Raw genomic sequence first — 21620 nt, 5'->3', positions numbered from 1 at the left:
TTGTCCCTGTGCTCCTGCCCGGGGATGCAGGCTGGCAGCCAGGCTGGTCCAGGGGAAATCTGGGCTCACACAGAGGGGCTGGAATGGGTTTGGCCACAGGTTTGCTCTAAGGGAGCATCCGGAGCAGCAGGAGGAGGCAGGACACACTGCAGGGTTATTTGTTCCTCACAGCCCCCAGCAGCCACCAGAAGGGTCCCAATCTCTGCTAAAGGCTCAGAGCGAGGTGGGTGAATGGCACACAGAGCTGCTTCAAGCACCTCACACCCAGCCAAAGACATCGACTGGGACAAATCCTGCTCTGAGTTTGGAAATTTCCACGGCAGGGAGTGAGTGGCCATCCCTCTCGTTTGGTCACCTGAGAGAACCAAGCTTGGGAACACACACAGCATCCCCCCCGGCCAGGGCTCAGCACAGGGGCACAAACACCCCAGCAGCCCCTGGGGAATCCTCCAGGTGTGCACGGGCTTCTCCCTGTGGCAGCCCTGGGGATGGTGACAGCACCTGGCAGCCCCACAGAATGGCATCCCTGGGAGCAAAGCACCCCAAGCACTGTCCTGCTGGTTTGAAATGAATCCTGTGTGATCAATCCTGCCTGCATATGGGCAAGAGCTTTAGGCAGCTCTCACAGCTGGGCCAATTTCATCATTCCTGGCTGCTCATCTAAGGCCGCAGGAATGGTTTGGACCTGTGATAAATTATTGACTCACATCTGTATTTGTCACAGAACATATAGATAGTTGGACATGAAGGTTTTACTGTTTTCAGTGCTTTATAGAGGTTTTTTATGTTCTGTGCAGCCTGTCCTTTCTTCCTAACAGTCAAAAGATCTTAACTGCCTAAAATTAGAGCCATCAGATACGACTAAAACTGAGTTATTACATAAAAGTGGGTATGAAATATAGATGAAATATATATATAATTTATATAAAAACTATTGTTCTGATTTCATTTCTCTGCACCATTCCTGTGCTCTGTTGTCTTGGATTATTATTGCTCCAACTTGAGCTGAGCTCTGAGCTGTACCTTGTCAGCCTAACGTGGATGTACCCTATGAATTATATAAGTCTATTAACATATATGCATCAGAATAGCTGTTAAAATTAGAAGTACAGGCACAACTGAGGAACAGTCAAGAAAAGGAGTTGGGTAAAAAAGTTTGGTAGAAAAAGCTGAAACAAAATTATGCTGGTTTCATTTGGATTTCTTAGTAATATTCACTGTTGCCATTCTCTCTCCTGCTTTCTTCCCAGATGGAGCAAGACACTTCATAAAGAAAACAATCAGGAAAATAAAATCTCAAAGTGCTTGTTAATTCTGCTACTGATAAAACATGCTTTTCTCAGCTAATCTTCTTAATTAATCTAACAAAAGTACAGCTACACACAGATTTCCTGCAGTGCTCATCTACCCAGATTAAAAAAAAAAAAAAAAAAAAAAAAAAAAAGAGCAGAAATATGAATCTATTTGCATTACAAACAGGAGTTTATTCCCCAAACACATTTTTCATTACAATCAATTATATTGGAAGTTTAGGCCAAACACAGCCTGTGGTGAAAACAATCACGCACTCAAAATAAAAACTACTTAGGAGGAAATAATTAGGGCTGCGTGGCTGTGGTGTCACCGGGCCCCGGGGGAATTGGGCAGGGCTTGGTGGCCCTGGGGCACAGGGCCACTGAGCTGTGGCCAGCCTTGGCCACACACAAGAGTTCTCAGTGCTCCCCTCGCCCTCGAGGCACCAAATCCATCAGCAGAAACAGAGACCTCAAAAAAAGAAACCTCAAAAAACAGAGACCTCAAAAAAAGAAACCTCAAAAAACACACAGCTCAACATCTCTGCCTCTGATTCCTCACCTGAGGTGAAGCCTGTGCTGGAAAGGTTCCGGCAGCAGCTCCATCGTTTATGTGGAGACACAGGAGACACAACAAATCTGTGTCCTACAAAAACCAACACCCTGTGATCTTCCTGTCCTTAGGCAGTCTCAAGTGTTTTTTTTCTCCTGGGGATGGGATAATGGGATGGGATGGAGTGGAGTCATTTACACCCTTGAGCCTCTGAGGAAGGATTGGCAGGACAGCTCCCCTGACTCCTGAAATCACAGAGTGGCTAAATCCCAGGAATGCTCTATATGATGCAACCCTGCACGATCCAATCCTGTGTAAAATCTCAAACCAAGCAGAAACGAGCCACAAGGAGCAGAGGAGCTCATCCCTCCTCCCCAGGGCAGGCTGACAGAGGCAGCTGCAGCCTCTCTGCAGGGTCGGGGGTGTCCAAGGCTCGGGGTTTTCCTGCCCAGGTGCTCCAAACCATCCCTGCAAGCCATCAGCTCTCCTCCCCTTGAGATTTCCCCTAGCACACACCTGGGTTTTCCTTTCCTCAGGGGCTGAGCAGCACCAGCTGCCTTTCACCACCCAGAACTTCCCTGCGTCCTCCTCCCCCCAGATTTGTCCAGTTATTCATGGCTCTTCAAAGAGACAAGAGCAGTTGTTGGTTGCTGTAAAGTTGTTTAATGCATGAATGCATCAGTCTCGAAGGCAGAGTTCAGAGTGTTAAAGTACAGGCTAAAACTTTCTGGCACAGAGTCCTGAGCTGGAGGTGCTGCAGCTCCCTGGCGTTTCTTCTTCTGTTCTTCTCCCTCTTCTTCTGTCTCGTCTTCTTCTTCCATGTGTGAGGTGGTAGTGAGGATGATGATGGTGATGATGATGATGATGATGATGATGATGATGATGATGATGATGGTGGATGCTTTTCTCACCCCGATCCAGGGGTTTTTATTTGTAAATCATCCAATGAGCTAAAAACAGGAACCTAAAACTTTCCTTCTAAACCTATGAATTCTAGTTCTATAATATGAAAGTAATGTTAATTCTTACACATCATTTACACATACAGCTCTATCTATTCACAGAAATGGTTCTATCTATTCTGTCTAGAAAATGCGAGCAATGTTCTTACAGTGTTTTCATTTTGTCTGGGGCTAAGTTACTGAACTTTCAACCAGGCCTGAACCTTACACTACATTGTAGAGCTTTTTACTCTCTTAAGGCACTTAAAGCATATCCTTACTTACTTAAAACTAAGACTTACACTTCTATTTCATATCTGTGTGACAATAATATTTCTACTTACTTAAAACTAAAGCTTACACTAAAGCTAACACTTCTACTTCTGTGTGGGTTAATATATTTTAATTTCTCGAAAGGCTTTAATTCAATCCCTGCATTCTTTTCTCTCTCTGAGGGACTCAGGGAGGCTTCTATTTCATACACTCCAACACAGATTAAACCACCCTGCAGAGTTTCGCTTGTCCTTGTTCTGGTGTCCCTGTTATTGTATAATTTATCAGCTTCTTCGGGCAATGCCCAGGCCATATATAGCTTATATGTCTATTAGTGTAACAAATATATATTATAATTTAGGCTTTCACAAAATATTAAAATAAAGGCTTTATAATATTAACTTTGGCAGAATGCTTTTATTTTTTTTAATTAACCAATGAGAGCAAAAAGAACTTAGATGAATTTGTGATAATAACTGAAACCATCTGTATGAGTAAATAACATTAAAAGAACACGGAGATAACATCAAAAGAAAGAATAAAGAAAGGACTTGTACTGCTGACCCTGCAGCTATCAGTAATTCCCTGTTTGTGGTTCTGAGGAAATAGCATGTCGAGCAGAAATAGCATTTACATTGTAAAAAAATGACATACATGACTTCCAAAAAAATAAAAAAATAACATGCATGACTCCCTACTGCACCAGTCAAGAGTGGAAAAAAGCTATAAAAAAATCCCAAAACATATAAAAGAACCCAAAGAAATATAAAAGAACCCAAAGAAATATTTCAATATATATAATCTTCATAAATATGCATTTGATCAGTGCAATAAAGAAAAATAGATAAAGAAAGTTGTTATAGCTAACTGACATGCTTTGGGCAGTTTGCCAAGCACCCCAGCACTAGACATTATCCCTTTTATCCCTTATTAAACGTTCAAAAATTCTAAAGAGAGCCTTGTTCCTCTCAATGATGAGTTCTGCTTCATCCTGCAAAGTGCCACTTAAACCAGATGACAGAACAAGCTGCTGCTGGAACGTTCAAACCAGAACAAAACCTCCCAAAATCTCAGCTGCACTGAGTGGATCCCTGCCCTCAGCAGGAGGTTGGAAATAGGTGTCCTTTAGGGTCCCTCCCAGCCAAAGCCACGCTGTGATTCCGTTTTGGGACTGCAGAAATCCTTCCTGAAGGGACATAAATGCATTTCATGGAACTAAACCTCACTTGCACCAAGTGCCAGCAGAACGTCCCTGCCAAACACAGCTTTAGAAACCTTGGTGGATCCAGCTCACAAGACATACCTTGGGCTCCTGTTTTCCAGGAGAAAGTCAGCATTTCTGTGGCACCATTTCAGTGCTTATTTCTCTTGTAGGAGCAGTCGTCACAGGTGGAGTGAGAGGGTGTTTCTATTCGACCTTCTTTTGCCAATAATGGTAAAGGTGACTTTGAACAGCAAGAAAAATCAGTTTATAGGTGTTTTAGATAGTGACTCTTACTTCAGGAACCAAATTTATTTATCAATTGATACAAATGGCTTCCTGGACACACAGACCAACGGCCTACATCCTACATACAATTTGATAAATAGATGCAGAAGAAAACATTGAACTTATTTCTGTCCATCAGCTTATCTGCATGAGAAGGGAGGAGTAAAGAAAGGGACCCCAGGCACTGGAGAGCTGGAGGATGATGCCAGAATGGTTTGTGCCACCTTTTCTCCACCAGGTTTCTGGCAGCAGAGGGGAGATGGACACGGGGAGAGGATCTGGAATGACCCTGTGTGAGTGTGCAGCCCAGGCAGTGCCCAGCAGTGTGTGCTCTATCCCAGCTGTTCACCCAGCTGTTGCAGTGTTCTTTATCTTGCCCACAGCCCATCCTCCCTCCAGGAGATCTCTCCTGTTCATGGCCATGCAGTCCCAGGGCAGGGCTGATCAAATTCCATCATCCCATTGGGAGATGCTCCAGCCAGGGCAGGAGCCGAGCATTTCCTACCCAGATCAAAGGGGAGATTTGGAACAGCAGAGCAGCCTTTTCCCACTGCATCCCAGAGGAAAACCAGAGCCTTGCACATCATCCCTGCAGCTTTGGAGGAAAAGTGCACCTTGTGCAGGAGCCCTGCTCCAGCAGAACCACATCTGTCACTGCAGGAGGATGCAGCCACCATGGAATGGGACTGCACCAACCCTGCCTGACTGACGGGGGCACCTTGGATTCTCCCTCTGCCCCTGCTCTGGGTTTGTTCTCTGCAATACTGCATTGCTATGGGCATTTTCCTGGCAAAGAACTGCTATTCCTATTCCCATAGCTTTGCCTGAGAGCCCCTTAATTTCAAAATTGTACTAACTTGGAGGAAAAATATATTTTCCATTTCAAAGAGAAGCTTCTGCCCTTCTAAGCAGACACCTGTCTTTCAAACCAGGACAGCCCAGATCCATCTCAGGGAGCTGGAGGGATGGGTCTGCCTGCTCCTTGCAGCCCAGCAGAGCTGCTGGACACTCCTGACACTGCTGACAGCTGGAAACTCAACAGGCAGAGGAAGCAGGGAAAAGCAGCCAGACTCTCCAGCAGCTCCTCTTCCTCATTTCCCGTGGGGGATTCCCCAAACTCATCAGGAAGATTTGAGTGACTGATGTAGAAACCTGAGCAGTGCCTTGTGACCGGGCTGCTCCCCCTGCAGCTGTGACATTTTATGTGGGAGATGCTAGTGGAAATTATGTTTTATTAAATTATGTTTATGCTGGGCTGGGTTATCCAGATGGGGAGAGAGGAAACCCTCACTGCTGATGGGCTTTATTCATGAAATAAGGAAAGACTTGGGCTGCTGTGATAATTATTTCCCACCACATGGACCCCAAGGAAACCTGCCAGGACTGAGGTCCCTGTGCCTGCAGAGCTCAGGGTACACTCTGTCCCCAGGCCACAACCTGCAATTTCAATTTGGGAAACTCTAAGGGAGGAAGTGTAGCTTGTACAACTTATCTGAACCTATTCCTCAACAATAACTATTGTTCACTCCAGCAGCTTGACATAATATAATTTGTTTTGTGAAAAATAAATACAATTTGCAGCCCATAACTGTAGTGAGACATGCTGTGATTTAATTAGCAACAGTAGATGGATTTTTTTCATTGTTTCTGAAAGAAATCATCGTGGTTCTGTTTGCAGAATGCATTAAAAACTCATCCTGAAACCCTTAAGATGGTATTGCATTGGTTGGTTTCAGTTCTTAACAACTTTAGCTGAGTTATGAGAAGCTATGGCTTCCATATGCTGAAATGAAAAGTTAATATCCCTTTAATTTCTGTGAAGTAGCACACACACACACCATGGTTCAGCAAAAGATTCTGCTTTGAAACCAAGAGAAACAAGGCTGTTTTTCTCACTTGTGTCCTTCACACTAAATCTCTGTCTTTTGTTGAAGCAATCCATCTGTGAATCCTCTGAACACGTCAAACAAGCTGATTTGTTAATTGAGAAAATGTAGTTTTTTGTGTCTGAAAACCTGAGACATAAAGCTATGCAAAAGTAAAAATCCAGAAAAGTGAAAAAAAAAAAAAAGTCAAGATATATTCCTGCAGAACTTGCACTCTGTCGTGAAAGTTTATTTTCATCTTTCAGTTGCTACAGGAATTTCCCTCCATGAGTGCTTCACACCATTTACACTGAACTTAATCTCACCTACTTTGCCCAGCTTCCAGCCCTCCTCTCCATTATTCAGTGTTTCCCTTATTACTGATTTTATCTGTGCTTTTGATTCACAAATACAGCTCTGCAGGAAAAGCAGAGTGCTTTTCAAAAGCCACCATCCAGACCACTGCCTTGAATCAATCTCCCTCTCTCCTACAAAAGCATCCACTCACATGCTGGTAAAAATCCCCCAAGAACAGAGAATTCCCCAGAGCCACCCCTGACTCCTGCTCTTCCTGGGGAAGGTGTCCATGGAACGAGCTCATCCTCAAGGTCCTTTCCAGCCCAAACCATTCTGGGATTCTCGGCCTCGTTTTTTGGGAAGGTGCTGCTGCCATCAGCCTGGATTTTTAACTTCCAGGGGCTGATTTCACCTGAGCCAGGTGTTGGTGGTTCCTGGTCTGCAGCTGGCTCAGCCTGGAGCCCTTTCTTTTCCCTGGAAAGTTTACACTTTCCACAACTGGTGATTAAGGGGTGGGAAGGTGAGAACTGATGCCTTGAGAAGCTGCTTTCTGCCCTGACCACTCTGTGAACCCAGAGAACTGACTTCATTCCCCAAAATGCCAAAAAAACAAAGTTTTTTCAGGGTGTGGGAGCAGAGACAGGCCTTATCTCATTCCTACCTGTAACAGCATGAATAACAGGCTCTCAAGATGGCTAAGACAAAACAAATGATACCTCTAATTATGCAAATTAGAAACCAAATGAACTATCCTTTATCCTATGTGCAAAGAATAGCATCTTTTTCTTCATGTAAAGCCATGAGGCAAGGAGTTTATGATTAACTTCTGTCCAGCAGAGCTGTGCAGCAGCCCTGGCTGTCAGCAGCGTCCCTGAGGCAGCACTCAGCATCCCCCTGTCCCCATCCCTGCAGGATTCAGGGATGTCCCTGGTGCCAGCAGGACCTCACCACGAGCTGTGCAGAGGCAAGGCACTCACTGGGGAGCTCCTGGGTGGGATGGTGATGAATTCTGAGTCAGGAACCCAGAGCAGGTGTCCCAGGGGTCACACCCTGCTCACACCTGTGGAGATGCTTCAGCAGGAGCAGAGAGGCACCTGTCCCCCCTCACATCCTCAGGACACAGCTGGTTTGCAGTCTCATTCCTTCCAGGTTTTCCTCCACATTCCTTTGTCCATTTCCACACATTGCTATCAGCACTACAATTACTCAGCACAAAAATTACTTGCCACACAGTATGAACCCTTGTCAGAACCTCTGACAGGAGGATCCTGGTCCAGCAGCAAAAACAGCCTGATGAACGATTTGGGAATTCCCTGTGCCAACCATGGCTTGGCACAACCCCAGTGCCTCCGACTGCCACAGTCCTCAGAAGTGACCAGAAATAAGTTCCCAAAAAGAGAAAAAACACAGGATCCAAAGGCAGCGAGTAAAGAGCTGCAGTTTCTGCTAAAATTCCACAAATTATCTTCCCGACCTGTGACTGGATTGAGGGAAGAACCTTTCGGAGGCAGCTGCTGGGTACCTGGGCTGTCAGACTCTGCTCCTGGACCTGCTGGCACAGGAAGAGTTTACTGTGGAGAAGGGAACTTAAAGGCAGAGAGGAGGCTGGGAGAGGAATTGTTCAGCCTCCAGAAGTTCCAGGGACACCTGAGAGCCCGCACCTGAGTGCCCAGAGGGGCCCCAGGAGAGCTGGAGAGGGAATGGGGACAGGGGATGGAGGACAGGACACAGGGAATGGCTTCCACTGGATGGGATCTTGGGAATTGGGAATTGTTCCCTGGCAGGGTGGGCAGGGCTGGCACAGGGTGCCCAGAGCAGCTGTGGCTGCCCCTGGATCCCTGGCAGTGCCCAAGGCCAGGCTGGACACTGGGGACAGAGGAAGTGTCCCTGCCGTGGATGGGGTGGGATAGGATGGGATTTAGGGCTCCTTCCAACCCAAACCATTCTGGGATTTTGTGACTCCAAGAGCAAACACCCAAGGACCAAAGGGCACCTTTGGACATTTTCTTCTCCCGTGTCCTGCTCTGTGTGCAGAGGGTCTTTTTGGCCTTACACTTCTGCTTTGGCATAGGAATCTTGTCCTGCTTTTTGTCATTCAGCATATGAGAAGTGATGTGGAGAAATGGTGTCAGGTGTTTTCCTGCAAGCTGGCTCTCAGCTGTGGCAGTGGCCCCTCTGCACACACACACCCCATGCTGCAGGAGCTGCCTCTGGCCTCACCGTGAGGCACACCCCAGACCCCAGACACACCCCAAACACACCCCAAACACACCCCAGACACCGAACAGCCCTGCTCTGCCCCCCGGCTCAGAGCTGGCTCCCTGCAGAGGAGGCTGAGCTGAATGAGCAGCCACGAGCAACCCCCAGAGCAGAGCCTGGATTCCTGGAGGCAAACCCCAGCTCAGGGCTGGAGCAGTGGGTAATGCCGCTGCCTACAGGAATGTTAAAATACTCATCCTGTGCACCCCAGAGACATCCAGCCTAAGAAGACTGCACAAATATGAAACTGATGCTGATGCTATCCAAACAATATCTGCTCTTAAAGGACATGACTGACAGACTGCAGCCTCCTATTTGTGTCTGAGGTGAAGGTTTCTGCCAACAGTTAACTGCTGCAGCACATAAACAACCCTCAGCTGAGGGCTGCAGATATTAGTTTTGTATTTCCTACAAAGGTGGTAATGAATTGCCCTCTTGAAAGCTTTCAAGTTTTGCACGTAGCATCAGATGGTCTTCCATTCAGAATAAATTAAAAAATTTTAAAAATCCTTGAACTACATTTTGTTTGCAGCACAATATAGAATTCTTGGTGAATGTGGAGAAGGGGAAAAAAAAGCCTTGGCAAGAATCCAAATAGACAAGCTGTCTCTCAGTAGATGACTCTTGGGTAAGAGGCTCAGGTACAATCACAAGTTAAAACATCCAGGCTGATGCAAGCTGCACCTTCCCAAATGAGGCTGAGAATCAGTCCCAGCACAGTTGAGGCTGAAGGGACCCTAAAGCCCACCCCCTGCCACGGGCAGGGACACCTCCCACTGTCCAAGGTTGCTCCAAGCCCCAGTGTCCAACCTGGCCTGGAATATTTCCAGGGATCCAATCCAACAGGAGTTTTTAAATGGCTGCATTAGAAAGGATCTGACTCAGCCAGAGCTCACAGTAATCTCTCCTGGCAGGTGCCCCCCCAGGCCACGGAGGGTGTGGATGTGTGTGATCAGCACACCACTGACCCACACGAACCTGTGTTCCCTCACCACAGAGCAGAGCTCGGGGAGGATTTCTGGCACCTGCCCATCCACCAGAGGCAGAGCAGAGCCTTCCTGCTGCCCTGGCTCTGAAAGGCTGGAAATGCCCAGCCCCATCTCTGAGGCAGAGATCTCAGAGATGCAGCACCAAGTCCAGTTCTCATGGCTTTGGGGTGGTACCTGTTAAAAAATGTTTTATTGTTCGTAAAAGTGATTCTACCCTCGGTTCATTTACGATCCCATTTATTTTGGAGAATTTCTTCCAATCTGGCAGAACTGTAAATTCCAAATCACTGTAGAGGTCTGACTACCCGGGTATGAATTTCTTTGTAAGTGTAACAGGGAGTGGAGCTGAGGTGAGTCAAGGGCTTGTGCTGGGACGCTCAAAAGGTGTGTGCACCGTGTACAGCTCCTGGATGCTGAAAGAAAACAGGGTCGGGCAACAAAAACTGCACTTTTCCATGCAGTTCTGTCCATAACTTTCTTTCCAATAGCTTGTAAACCTTGAGGCAAGCACTCACAGGAACACACTGTCTAGCTCATAACCTGTGTGTGACAAGACCACTTTGGCACTGGTGCAGGACCAGGATTTGCTCTTGCAAATAATTCATCTGCACTCCCAGTTGGGAGCATTATAAACTCTTCTGACACTGCTGCCTCGTGCTGCCAGCAAAGGAGAGGTTGTATTGCCTCGGGTCCTGTCAGAATCTCCATTTCCTCACTTGCAAACCCAGGCCAAATGCTGTGCCCAGCTCTTGCAGTGCCTGGCAGGGCAGCTGTCAGTGATGCAGAAAGAAAATGGCACAGGAGAGAAAAGGGAAGATTTAAAATCCTTGATGGTGACCTCAGAGATCTGCTGAGCTCAGGGAAACTCACACACAGCACTGCACACTTGCTGTGAACTTGTCTGAAAACTTTGGGCACCTAAACCTGAGAGACCAAGAGAGACTGAGATGTGAAACTATGTCAGACACTCCTTTATTGCAACACTGTGGTGATCAGCAGAGCATTAAAGGATTGGTGTGCAAAGGTGGGAACGAGTCAAAATGCTTCTCGTTGTTGTTCTCTTATCTACACTTCAAAAATACAGAAGACAGAAATTATTAAATGTGTAACTGAAAAACAGCTGTGCAGACAATGTCAGCTGAGATTTGGTGAAACACAGGGGAAATAAATAACAATGACTTCTACCCCAGAGCCTAAACAGACCCTTGTTGAAGTCCTTGGGAACGTTTCTAAGGGATCCTGAGGATTCAGCTCTCTGTGCTGAGGATGTGGCAGGATCAGGGTGAAGTCACTGACCCTGGGAGGAGCCCGGGGCTCAGGGGAGGGCCCCTGCAGCCCCCTCAGTTCATGGCACGGGTGGGGTTGATGCCTTAAAAAGCTTCTAAAGGGGGGAAATGATGCCTTAGCTTTTAGCTTTCACATTTTCCACATTCTGCCCTGCACTAAGATAGAACTCTGAACTCCATACAGTGTTCCCAGCTCTCCTCCCAGCTCAGGCACACAGAACAATCCTTTTCCAGCCCCACAACCAAGGACAGCTGCAGCTCCAGCCCCAAAAAGTGCAAAGAGCAGAGAATGGAGGAGAGAATCTGGGAGGGTGGGACTGCAGAGCCTGGAGCTGGGATTGGACAATGAACCCCAAGGTGGGAATGGACCCAAACTGATCCAAGTGTGAAACTCCTGACCCAGGCTCCATCCTGGGTGTAGCCATGGCCAGGCTCTTGTAGTGCCCAAGGTGAATCCTTGGAAGGGCTTTTAATAAATCCCAGTTTATTCCTTTTAATAAATCCCAATTTATTCCTTTCCATAAATCCCAATTTATTCCTTTTAATAAATCCCAATTTATTCCTTTCCATAAATCCCAATTTATTCCTTTAACTCTGCCCAGCCTCTGCCCCAGGGAGCCACCCAAGGCACCAGGGAATATAAAATCCAGAGCACTGCTGGAGCCTCCACTGAAGGAGAGGGATTCCCCTTACTTGCAAGGAGCTGCTGTATAGAGGAAATTTTCTATTGAAATAAAGTTTAAATTGAAAATCTTTAAATTACAGGATGTAGGGCTTTAAAAAAATTTATTTCCTGTTGAGCAGCCTCCCTTTTTATTCAGGTGGAAGAAAAAGGCAATTGTAGATGAGATGGTTGTAGCACACACCACTGGATGTGAAGAACAGAAAACAAAACGTGTTGTAACAGTTTAAAAGGGGAGGAAAGGTATACCCTAAAGAAATCTGATGGAGATTTTTGTCCTACTGCTGGGGAAAGGGGGTGAAAGAAAGCTGCAGCTTCTCATTCTGAGAGCTTGTGGGACACACCAAAGGTATCATCAGCCACAGATCCCTTCTAAGCCTCAATTGCAACTCAAAAAAATGTGTCAAAAGGCTTACACAGATTCAGTTTGCAATTTAATTAAAGGATTAGTGAAGTTTTCTTTTCCTTTGTGGGAGCCAGTAAGAATAGGAACTTGCCTAGAAGATCAGCTCATTTAACATAGCTACTTAATTGCATTAATGGAGCCTTTGCCTAGGCAAAGCACTGCAAATTGAGCCAGCATTTCACTTTATGCAGGAATATTTCTGAGCGAGGAGAGGTGAATTCAGGGTGGGCATAAAACACAGCCAAGGAGGACAAGGGCCCAGGGAGCAGCTGTGGGAGCAGGGTGGTGCCAGGGACCCTGTCCTGCCTGCACTGGGACTGCTCTGGGGAAGCCTGGCTTGGGCCACCTTGGTGTTCTGTGCCTTGCATTATCAAAACTTAACTACTTTGACATCAGTTTGGCAGAAAAAAATCCAAATTATAAGCTGCTCCAAGAAAAAAAAAAGGAAAAAAACCTCTGTTTTTTCAAAACGAAAAAACCACTTTTATTTAAACTATTATAATCCTTACAGTGCGCTCCATAATTAGTATAATCCTCAATAATAGTTCTAAAAAACTGTTGAAGGAAAAATTCTGACATAATAATCAAAATTCCATTCTCCCAAACAACTAATCACTATAATATATAACCACAAGAAAAGTGTTTGTTGTAAAAAAATCTCCAAAAACTAAAAATTATAGTCTCCTCTCCCAATATATTAATAAAAAGACTATTTTTAAAATGGTAAACTAAGTTGTTTTCTAAACGTTTTCAGTGCACAAAAAAAAGGTGTGTAAAAAAGTAGTCCAAAGTTTTATACTAAGGTGTTTTTTTAATGGTTTCAATAATAAAGTTTCTCTTTGTACCATTTAAAATTAATTAAAAATTTAAATTAATTCCTCCTAATCCTATCTCACAACAAAAAAATGTCCAATTAACCTACCAAAACCATCACCTGGGCTGCTGAGCAGGGACCAGACCCTGTCCTGGAATGGCAGAGCAATGACCGTGGGCAGGAGGTGTGAGTGTGTGTGCTCACACCATTCCCAGAGACCAGCTCCTAGCACGGTGCAGCGAGCCAAACACAGGGAGGAATAATTCCATATGCAGGCAGAGGGCAAAGCTCAGCACTCGACTGAAACTTTCATTTAGTGTTACATAAGAGTGACATAATTATATCTCGTAACCTTCGTGGCACACTCCTGAGTTTTAGTTCACCCTAGATATTGGGATTATTATGATTCAGAAAAGCCAGCACTGATTTCTAGTTCCTCACTGCTGGTTGCGCATTTGAAATTTGCTGTGTGTTGTGTTTTCCAATCCCTGCTTTCCCGAAAATTGTCCTTCCTACAGCACACTGGAAAGTCTCAGAAATTGACTGCTTAAAAAATAAAAGGTTAAAAATTCCGTCAACATCAGAAGTGTTTTTCGTTATTGTTACTAGGGGCAGCTACGAGTATTTTAAATAAAAACGACCTTATAACACCTGAAAAAACACTTTTACTTACTCTCAAGGAAACATCTGGAAGGAGGGCAATAAAAGAAATTACAGATTCCTTGCAAGTGCAAAAGAACATAAATATTTGAAAACTATAACCGTCTTAAGTCTCTCTCTACACTTCATTTATGGCTGAACCAGTCCAGTTTCAGGCAATAGCCCACAGTGAACAGCCTGGCCTGCAAGGACTTGCATCACAAATCACGGTGATTGTTTCAGAAACTGCTAAAGATTTCTAGGAAGTTAAAAAAATATCCTTTGCTTTCTACCTGTCTCTAAGTCTAGACAAGGGGAAAATCTAGAATGCAATTAAGGAAGTTCCACTTCTCACTGTGCAATGCAAATCCACCAAATCTTTATTTCCCTACAAAACATGAAATTTATACCAGAACTACTATGATGTTTCTACTAAAAGAATTGAATTAAATTAGCAATATTTTCACATAGAGTAAAAATATCTAGATAATTTACTTTCAGATATCTATCAATACCAAACATTAATTTCATTGCAGGAAACCTGCTTTTTTGTTGTACCAGACTCAGCTGACATTTCAGTGATCCCTAAACTGATTTATACACCTTGTAAACTTCCGTGTTAGCAAATTCATGTCACTTCTATAAATACCTCTGGAAAACTATGCAACAAAAAGAAAAAAAAAATCCTCTGGAGAATTCCCTGGGTGAAAGATGTTGTCTGGCAGCAACAGAGGTAATTGCTCCTGGTAACGCTTTTTGCTTTGCACATTCTACAAGAGCTTTTTTTAAAATAAAAAAGAGGCAGGGACTGCACCCAGCCCTCTCCCTCCCTCTCTGCCATCCAAGGGCTCTGGCAGGTTTGGCTGCTCTGGAGGCATCACCTTCCAGAGACAGCATTAACATTTCTCTGCTGAGAGCAGGGAGAGCAGTGACACAGCTCAATAAACTGATAAACACTGCCTTTGAAGCGTGGATGAAAGCCATGAAGTGCCAAGTCTCACAGGCACACTGTGCCTGTAGGTGCAGCACAAAGCTGCACTTCTCACATCAGTGTTTCACCATGTCACTAATGTGCTGGGAGCAGAAGCCAATCCCCTCTCCAGGCTTCCAAAACCTTTCATATTTTGGAAATGAGACTTAAACATTCCTTTCTGAAGGCATCCCAAGACTAGGATGAATTCCCACTATCACCATTTAACACAGGCCACTCCTCTTTAACCTTAGAGGATCAAACCTGTTGACTCAGCACACAGATAAAACCTTATTACTCTGATTTTAAAATAGGACCAATCTCCAAGATGATTCCACTACCAAAAGCTGTGCTTGACATTTTTTTTAAGATGAAAATTACTGTGCTGGGACTGAAAAGAATAATTAAACAAAAAACAAACAAACAAACCAAAAAAAACAACAAAAAACCAAGAGCAGTTTCTCAGCTGTCTTTGAGAAGGACTTCTGCTATGAGAGACAGAGAACGCCCAGCTTAACCCCAGCAGAAGGACTGAAGACAAAAACCTCTTATAAAAGTAAGACTTTTCCCTGTTTTTCAGTAAGTTTGTGTTTCTTTATACCCCACTCACTGTCTCAAGGCTGAGGAGGGTCTGTCTGTCTGTCTGTAAAATCTCCTGTTCCACAAATGCTCCCAGGCAAGTCCTGGGCTCTGGCAGACATAAGGCCCAGACACAGCTGCACTATCCCTTGTCACAAAATGTGCCCCAAAACCACCAGCAGACACAGCAGCAGCAGTTTGCATCTCCCCAGAGAGCACCCTGCCATCCTCACAGCACTCTGCCTGCTCGCTGGGCATCAGAAGCAGTGAATAAAGCAGTGATTATCTGCCATGTCTACAACAAACCTCACTGGGACAGCCAGAAAAGCTCCCCTGGTGACAGAGCAGGGCTCACCATCATTATTTGTCTGCAGTGGGACCACAGGCATTAAAGCTGCTGTGATGGCTCGTGACAGCACCAAATCCACTTCCCCAGGCTTAACTGCATTCTCCTTTTCTTTCACTGCGTCCAGATCTTTTTTTCCTTCCTTGTCAGAGCATGGTCTGAACACTCCCTCGAGGGTAAAGACTAAAAGTGCACTTAGCACACACAGGAATTTAGCAGTGGCTCATTCATTCTCTTTGATGGCAACAGCCAGGGGTCCTCACCTCAGACCCGCAGCAGTGCACGGTAACAGCAGAGCACTGCGTTCATCCTGCTGCACAATGCCTGCCTTAGGTAAACACACACCTGGCAGTCACACCTGGGAAGACTGATTTTCCTCTTCAGCTGCTCCAGTGCACGGCAGAGTCTGGGAGGAGAAGCTCCCACTGATCCCTGCTGTTTGTTTAACTGATGTCCTGCCACCTGAAGAGCCTGGAGAGAATTGTTTAAGGTTAGCAGCTGCTTACGACAAGAAGTGAAAAATCATCCCCTTTTCTGCAGTCCTTCAGGAAAGGGCTGCTCCAGAGGGGTCCCTGGCACGGGGTCAGTCCTTCGGGGACAAACCCTGCCACCAAACTGCTCCTGGGGCTTCCCCCTCAGCACTGGGGGCTCCTCAGGGCTGCCAAACCCACCATGCCACTAACTTTATTTCTACAATACTGCAGACTGTTTGCTGAGCCTCAAGCACATCAGCATGGCTGTCCATTTTCACAGCAATGAGTTTAATCTGGTTATTTGTCGGGAAAACCCATTTGGATACCACATTCCCATGTGAAATTTGTCTGTGGTAACTGGAAATTTTAAAATTGAGAAGCCCTTCCGAATTTTTCAGCTTCGCTTTGCGTTTGACAGAGCGCTGAGGGTGCAGCTGCACACTCTGAATCGCCCCTTTCACTCACCCTTACAATACCCCAACAGATTTTTGGGATTAAGTCTTTCTCCAGACTGTGCCAGACAGAGGAAAGACCAGGAAGAAAGGGTGCTCTAAAAAATCAGGGAATTTTTAATGCACTAATATTGGAACAAGGAAAAAAGTCTCTTCATAGTATCCACTGTTAGCAGTTGCTGGCTGTACAGCAGAGTTGAAACTCAACTACATTTTCCCGACACACACAAATATTTCTTCAGAAATCAAAGTACGATAAAGGTGAAACACATTATTTTATTTATAAAAAGTTTACCTTATAATTTATCAATAACTTTTTCATGGTTTTTTAAACAAATTGGATCCGATCCCCATAGAGAGTTTGCAGATAAGGAAAATGGTGAAAAGGAAGGGATGTGGAGAGAGAAAATTTCACATGATGCAGCATCTGTGATCTCTCAGAAAGGAAGAAAGTCAGCTCAGTGCACCTGGAACTATACCCTGATAAAAGCCATTAGTCTGCAGACATGTATTTTGCACCTCCAGTATCTTCCATCCTTAACCATGATTTGAGGATTAAAAACCATCCTTTCTTTCATCTTCAGGTTCACACATATTTTTCCATTTCTGTAGTTCCTGAGAATCATTTATCTTCCATGCTTCAGCAAAGGACTTCAGTTTTTTCCTGTGGGAGAAAAAAAAAATCCCTAATCAAAATACAGACATATTTTTAAGTGAAGCACATCAAACCCTGAAAGTCCTACAGTCATCTGCAAAATTTTATACATAGTCCAAAATAGCACAGCTCAAAATGTTATGTGATCTTCAAAAAAACAGTTAATATTTTCTAAGATACGTGTTCCTGCTCTAGGGTCAGCCAACAAATTAATTTCATAAGTAACTTACAGCAACAGCAGCATTGACAAAATGATATAAACAAATGGTAAGAACAAATTGTTAAAGGAAACAAACAGCCCTGTAGTCTGCCCTGTTTAATTTCCATCATTCAGTTCGTACAAATTTGTATTGGTAGGATCATAAAAACACATTTTCGATATAAATGAGTGCACACATCCTTCCTGTTTCTTCTTAGCACTTTTTGATTTACAAGAGCTGTGACAAATTAAGTTTAAAATGGGTTAACACACATCGACGACGACAGTAATGTCAAAACTGGATGAAATTACCCAGTGGATTTACTTAAATAATATGAAAAGTGATTTAAAAAAATAAGACAAGGCATCTAGCCCATGGGTGTTGTGACAGCACAAGGGCAGTGCTCCCAGCAGGTCTGGGTGTGGCTCCCCAGAGCTGGAAACTCCTGTTCCCACCACACAGACCAGACCCACTCCTGGCAACTGCAGAGTTAGGACACTGCTCCAGATTTTTTTTTTTTTACTTTTGCCAATTATGGACTCGTATTTCCAATTAGCATAAGCCACCACATTACTATTCCTATAAAATGTCATGTACCTTCAAATGTTTTTATTTTGTTTTATTAAGAGGGGATAAAAAACGTCGTTAAGTGCCGAGCACTGTCGAGTTCCAAAGTTTGCACCTATAAATATTTAGTAGTCAAAATGTTCTCATGTAAAATTATCCTTTCAGGATTAGGTACAGCCATCAGACAACCAAGATCTTGGCTCATTATGATCCTAAGAGGCTATTTGAATTTTGCTCATAGGACTGCCAGGGAAAATAATAGCAAAAGGAATAAAACTCAGTGGAAACGAATATGAATATCTAAACTGTGCACATAATGTTACAGGATTTACTAATCCATTATGCCACTTGATACACACAGAAATTTTCATAACTACTATAATATATAAGGTACAAACACCCCTGAATGAAACTGGATATCAGAGAAATATTAAAATCCCTAGAACTTTCAGCAAAATTCTGAGTGTTTGTGGGGGCAATCAAAATATATTATAAATATTTATATTCCAGTTAAGCCAGAAGATGAATGCCCACATTTCCCTCAACACTTTAGTATGCAAAGACAATTTCAAGTTCCAAAGTAAGTAATAAATACTTTGTAAATTAAAGTCATTAGTATTTTCACTCTCCCTGATGAGAACATAAGTAGGTATTTTAGACGGGAATAATTTTTTTTTTAAAATCACATGTGTTCTGACCTTTTCATGTTCACTATTCTCTCCAGCTCCTTTGATTTGTGAGCTGCTTTCTTCAAGATTTCTTCAGGAATATCTGCCAGTTTGGCAACATTTAGCCCATAACTCCTTGCAGAGACTCCTTTAGTTATTTGATAAAGGAAAGTGATAAATTCAGGTTTCTCTTCCACTTCTGATCCTAAAAAAATAAAACCAAAATCAAAACCTCCTCTATGTGGCAAACACATAACTCCCCTGTCCTGATCAGCTTACAAGGTAAGCAGATGATATAATACAATGAACTTTTTAGGGGAAAGGTTAATGGCAAATATCAATGGCAAAGTCATTTAAAAAAATTAGAAAATTCTACAATGATTCAGTGAACAGGCCCTTATGATGCCTCTTATAATTCAAGAACTGGGACCATCATGTTTCAAAACAATCAGATGCGTTTTTTCACTCCAAGGAGTGCTAAATTTTGGAGCTGCTTGACACAGCAGGATGAAGACACTGAACGTGCAGTATGCTGAATTAGGCAGCCCAGCTGAAATGAAATCCATGGGAGATACAAAGCACATCCTGCTCGTGAAGCCCCATAAATAGCAAATGTTTTCAGACAGCGAGATCTTTCAGAGAAGGAGCTGCCATATGTTTGATCCCTAATCCCTCCTCCCTAATCCTTTGTGTTTGGCTGCTGTGGGAAGTTGGATGCTGGGATGCTGGAATCTTTCACCCGCCCCAGCTCAGATATCCTCCTGGAACACGTGCAGGAATGGATGCCCCGTTTCCAACCCCCCTCAATGTGTGACTGCAGTCAGAGTGGGGGGATCACCTTCATGTGAGGTGTAAACTGTCACACTGACATCTTGAAGGATTTCAGATTTATGCTTTTAATGTATTTGTAACCCTGCAGTTGTTTGGGGTGTGACTCTAAACTCCACAGCCAGTGTGAGCTGCTGCTCTCCCATTTTGGGCACACACAACAATTCCTCTCCAGGCTGGCAATCAAGGACCCCTCACTGCCCCAGGCCCCAGAGATGGAAACAAAAGGGATTGGGGCAGCAAACTGGGGGTAAATGACTTCATTACCTGGAGCTGGAATTGGGAGATGAACCCCAGTATGGAAATGGACCAGACTTATCCAAGTGTGAAAACCCATAAACCCATTTCGGGTGTAGCCTCTGGGAGGCTTGGTCTGCCCTAAATGTACCAGAAAATCCTTCAATAAATAGAATTGCTTTTTATTGTCTGAATGTTGTCTGCCCTCTGTTTTTAGGTAGTCCCAGAAAGACATCAATGGCTTGTAGTGAGCCATCAAACTGCTGGCAACAGCCACTGGGGACTTCTGAGGTTTGCAGATAAAAAAAAGGCATTTGGCAAGGTCTGAGGAGGAAAATGGCTATGAAGAGCTCTTTGGAAGTATGGTAACCTGACAAGGCCTCACTGGCAGTGTTACTCTGAGCCCCGAGCCATGCTGACCTGTGTGCTGGCCGCAGTCATCCTCGTTGAGCAGGAAGGCCATGTGGTAATTGCCCACGGCCTGTGGGTACAGCCGCTGCAGCTCGCACACCGAGGGGTAGTGGGTGACAAACAGCGTCAGAGCCTGCACCTGCAGCACACACACAGCGAGTTTGGCCCTGCTGGGGTGTTTCTAAACAATCCCCCCAGGGCTGGCGTCCTTTCCCCACACGCCCGAGCTCGGCCGTGGCGCCTTTCCCCCATTTCCCCCTAGGCCCTGTCCACTGCGGCCTACCCGCGGCCTAGGCCGCCGTGGGCACTCACATCTCGGATAAAATGCTCCAGCGTGGCATAAGCGATGGCAATGCCGTCGTGGGTGCTCGTGCCTCGGCCCAGCTCGTCCAGGATCACCAGGGACCTCGGGGTGGCTTTCCTGAGGATCTCGGCAGTGTCTGTCAGCTCCTCCATGAAGGTGCTCCGGCCTTTGTAGATGTTGTCTGCGGCGCCCATTCTGCACAAAACACAGAAACTCATTGCAAATGCCAGCTAATGCTGGGGAAAAATAATCACTCTGTGACAAATCTCTGGCTGCTGCTCCAAATAGAGGAGAAGACCCCAGGCAGAACATTCACGTTCCAGAACAGCTTCCCAGCACACACGTCTCCAGCCTTCAAAAACAGGACAAGACAGCCTGCTTTTCTCTCAAAAAGAGAAAAAAGCCCTGCTTCTCCCTTTTTCCTGAGACTTCAGACCAGTCAGCTCACGAGAATTCCTTCAGAGGTAGCTGAAAGTGAATTTTACTCCTTTGGTTTTCTATGGGTTTCTAATGCAGACAACACCCAAAGGTATCCAGTACTGGCATTTCTGCACAGAGTGGAAGCTCAAGTGAACAGGTATTTGTGCATCCAAACAGCACAGTAGCAACTTCCTCCGGGCAGTAACAAAACAAACATTATTTCCCCTAATTGCATGGGTATACAATCTTAACTAGCATGCTTAAACAAGATTTAAAGGTATTTTAAGAGTTCCCTCCTCATTCTGTTGAAACACAACTCTTACCAGCCTCCAGGCAGGTGAATTTCTCCCCATTCCATACAACTCTTCTAGCTCAGGTTCAGATCCGTGTAGCCCTCAAATCCTATCTCAAATGGTGAATTTGTGGTCTACATCTGTGAAACCTGTTGTTAGTCCACCCTGGCTTTCCCTTTTCCTGCAGCTTTCCTTACCTGTGGAAGTGATACCCATTCTGTACTGAAGAAAGATAATTTCCTTTTTGCATTTCTGCTTTTGAATTATACTAATCACATTAGAGCATCCCTTCTGAGACAGGTCATCACAAGCAAGCCACTGAGGAGGGAGGTAAAACTGGATCTATTCACTCTTATCAGTCAATATAAGGTTACATACAAGCCACACTGCTTTAAGGAAAATTGACTCATGGGCTTAGTATATTATATTTCC

At 44.6% G+C, this 21620-nt stretch overlaps 1 protein-coding gene across 3 annotated transcripts in view; it reads right to left on the bottom strand.

Annotated features, from left to right (window-relative positions):
• Positions 1-16856: 16856 nt before the first annotated feature.
• The window catches only part of MSH3 (mutS homolog 3), an 87934-nt gene continuing 83170 nt past the window's right edge, over positions 16857-21620 (bottom strand). For all 3 annotated transcript variants that reach the window (XM_088156291.1, XM_014889948.2, XM_088156290.1), the window contains 4 exons: positions 20484-20670; positions 20181-20310; positions 18726-18900; positions 16857-17269 (listed from right to left, as the gene is read on the bottom strand). In XM_088156291.1, coding sequence (XP_088012417.1) covers positions 17161-17269; positions 18726-18900; positions 20181-20310; positions 20484-20670 — 601 coding nt within the window. In that variant the 3' untranslated portion in view covers positions 16857-17160. The remainder of the gene's footprint in view (positions 17270-18725; positions 18901-20180; positions 20311-20483; positions 20671-21620) is intronic.

Source organism: Sturnus vulgaris, chromosome Z, assembly GCF_052056855.1.
Source record: "Sturnus vulgaris isolate bStuVul1 chromosome Z, bStuVul1.hap1, whole genome shotgun sequence".
Lineage (NCBI taxonomy): Eukaryota > Metazoa > Chordata > Aves > Passeriformes > Sturnidae > Sturnus > Sturnus vulgaris.
The sequence above is the reverse complement of the archived record's forward strand: the minus strand, read 5'-3'. Positions and strand labels throughout refer to the sequence as shown.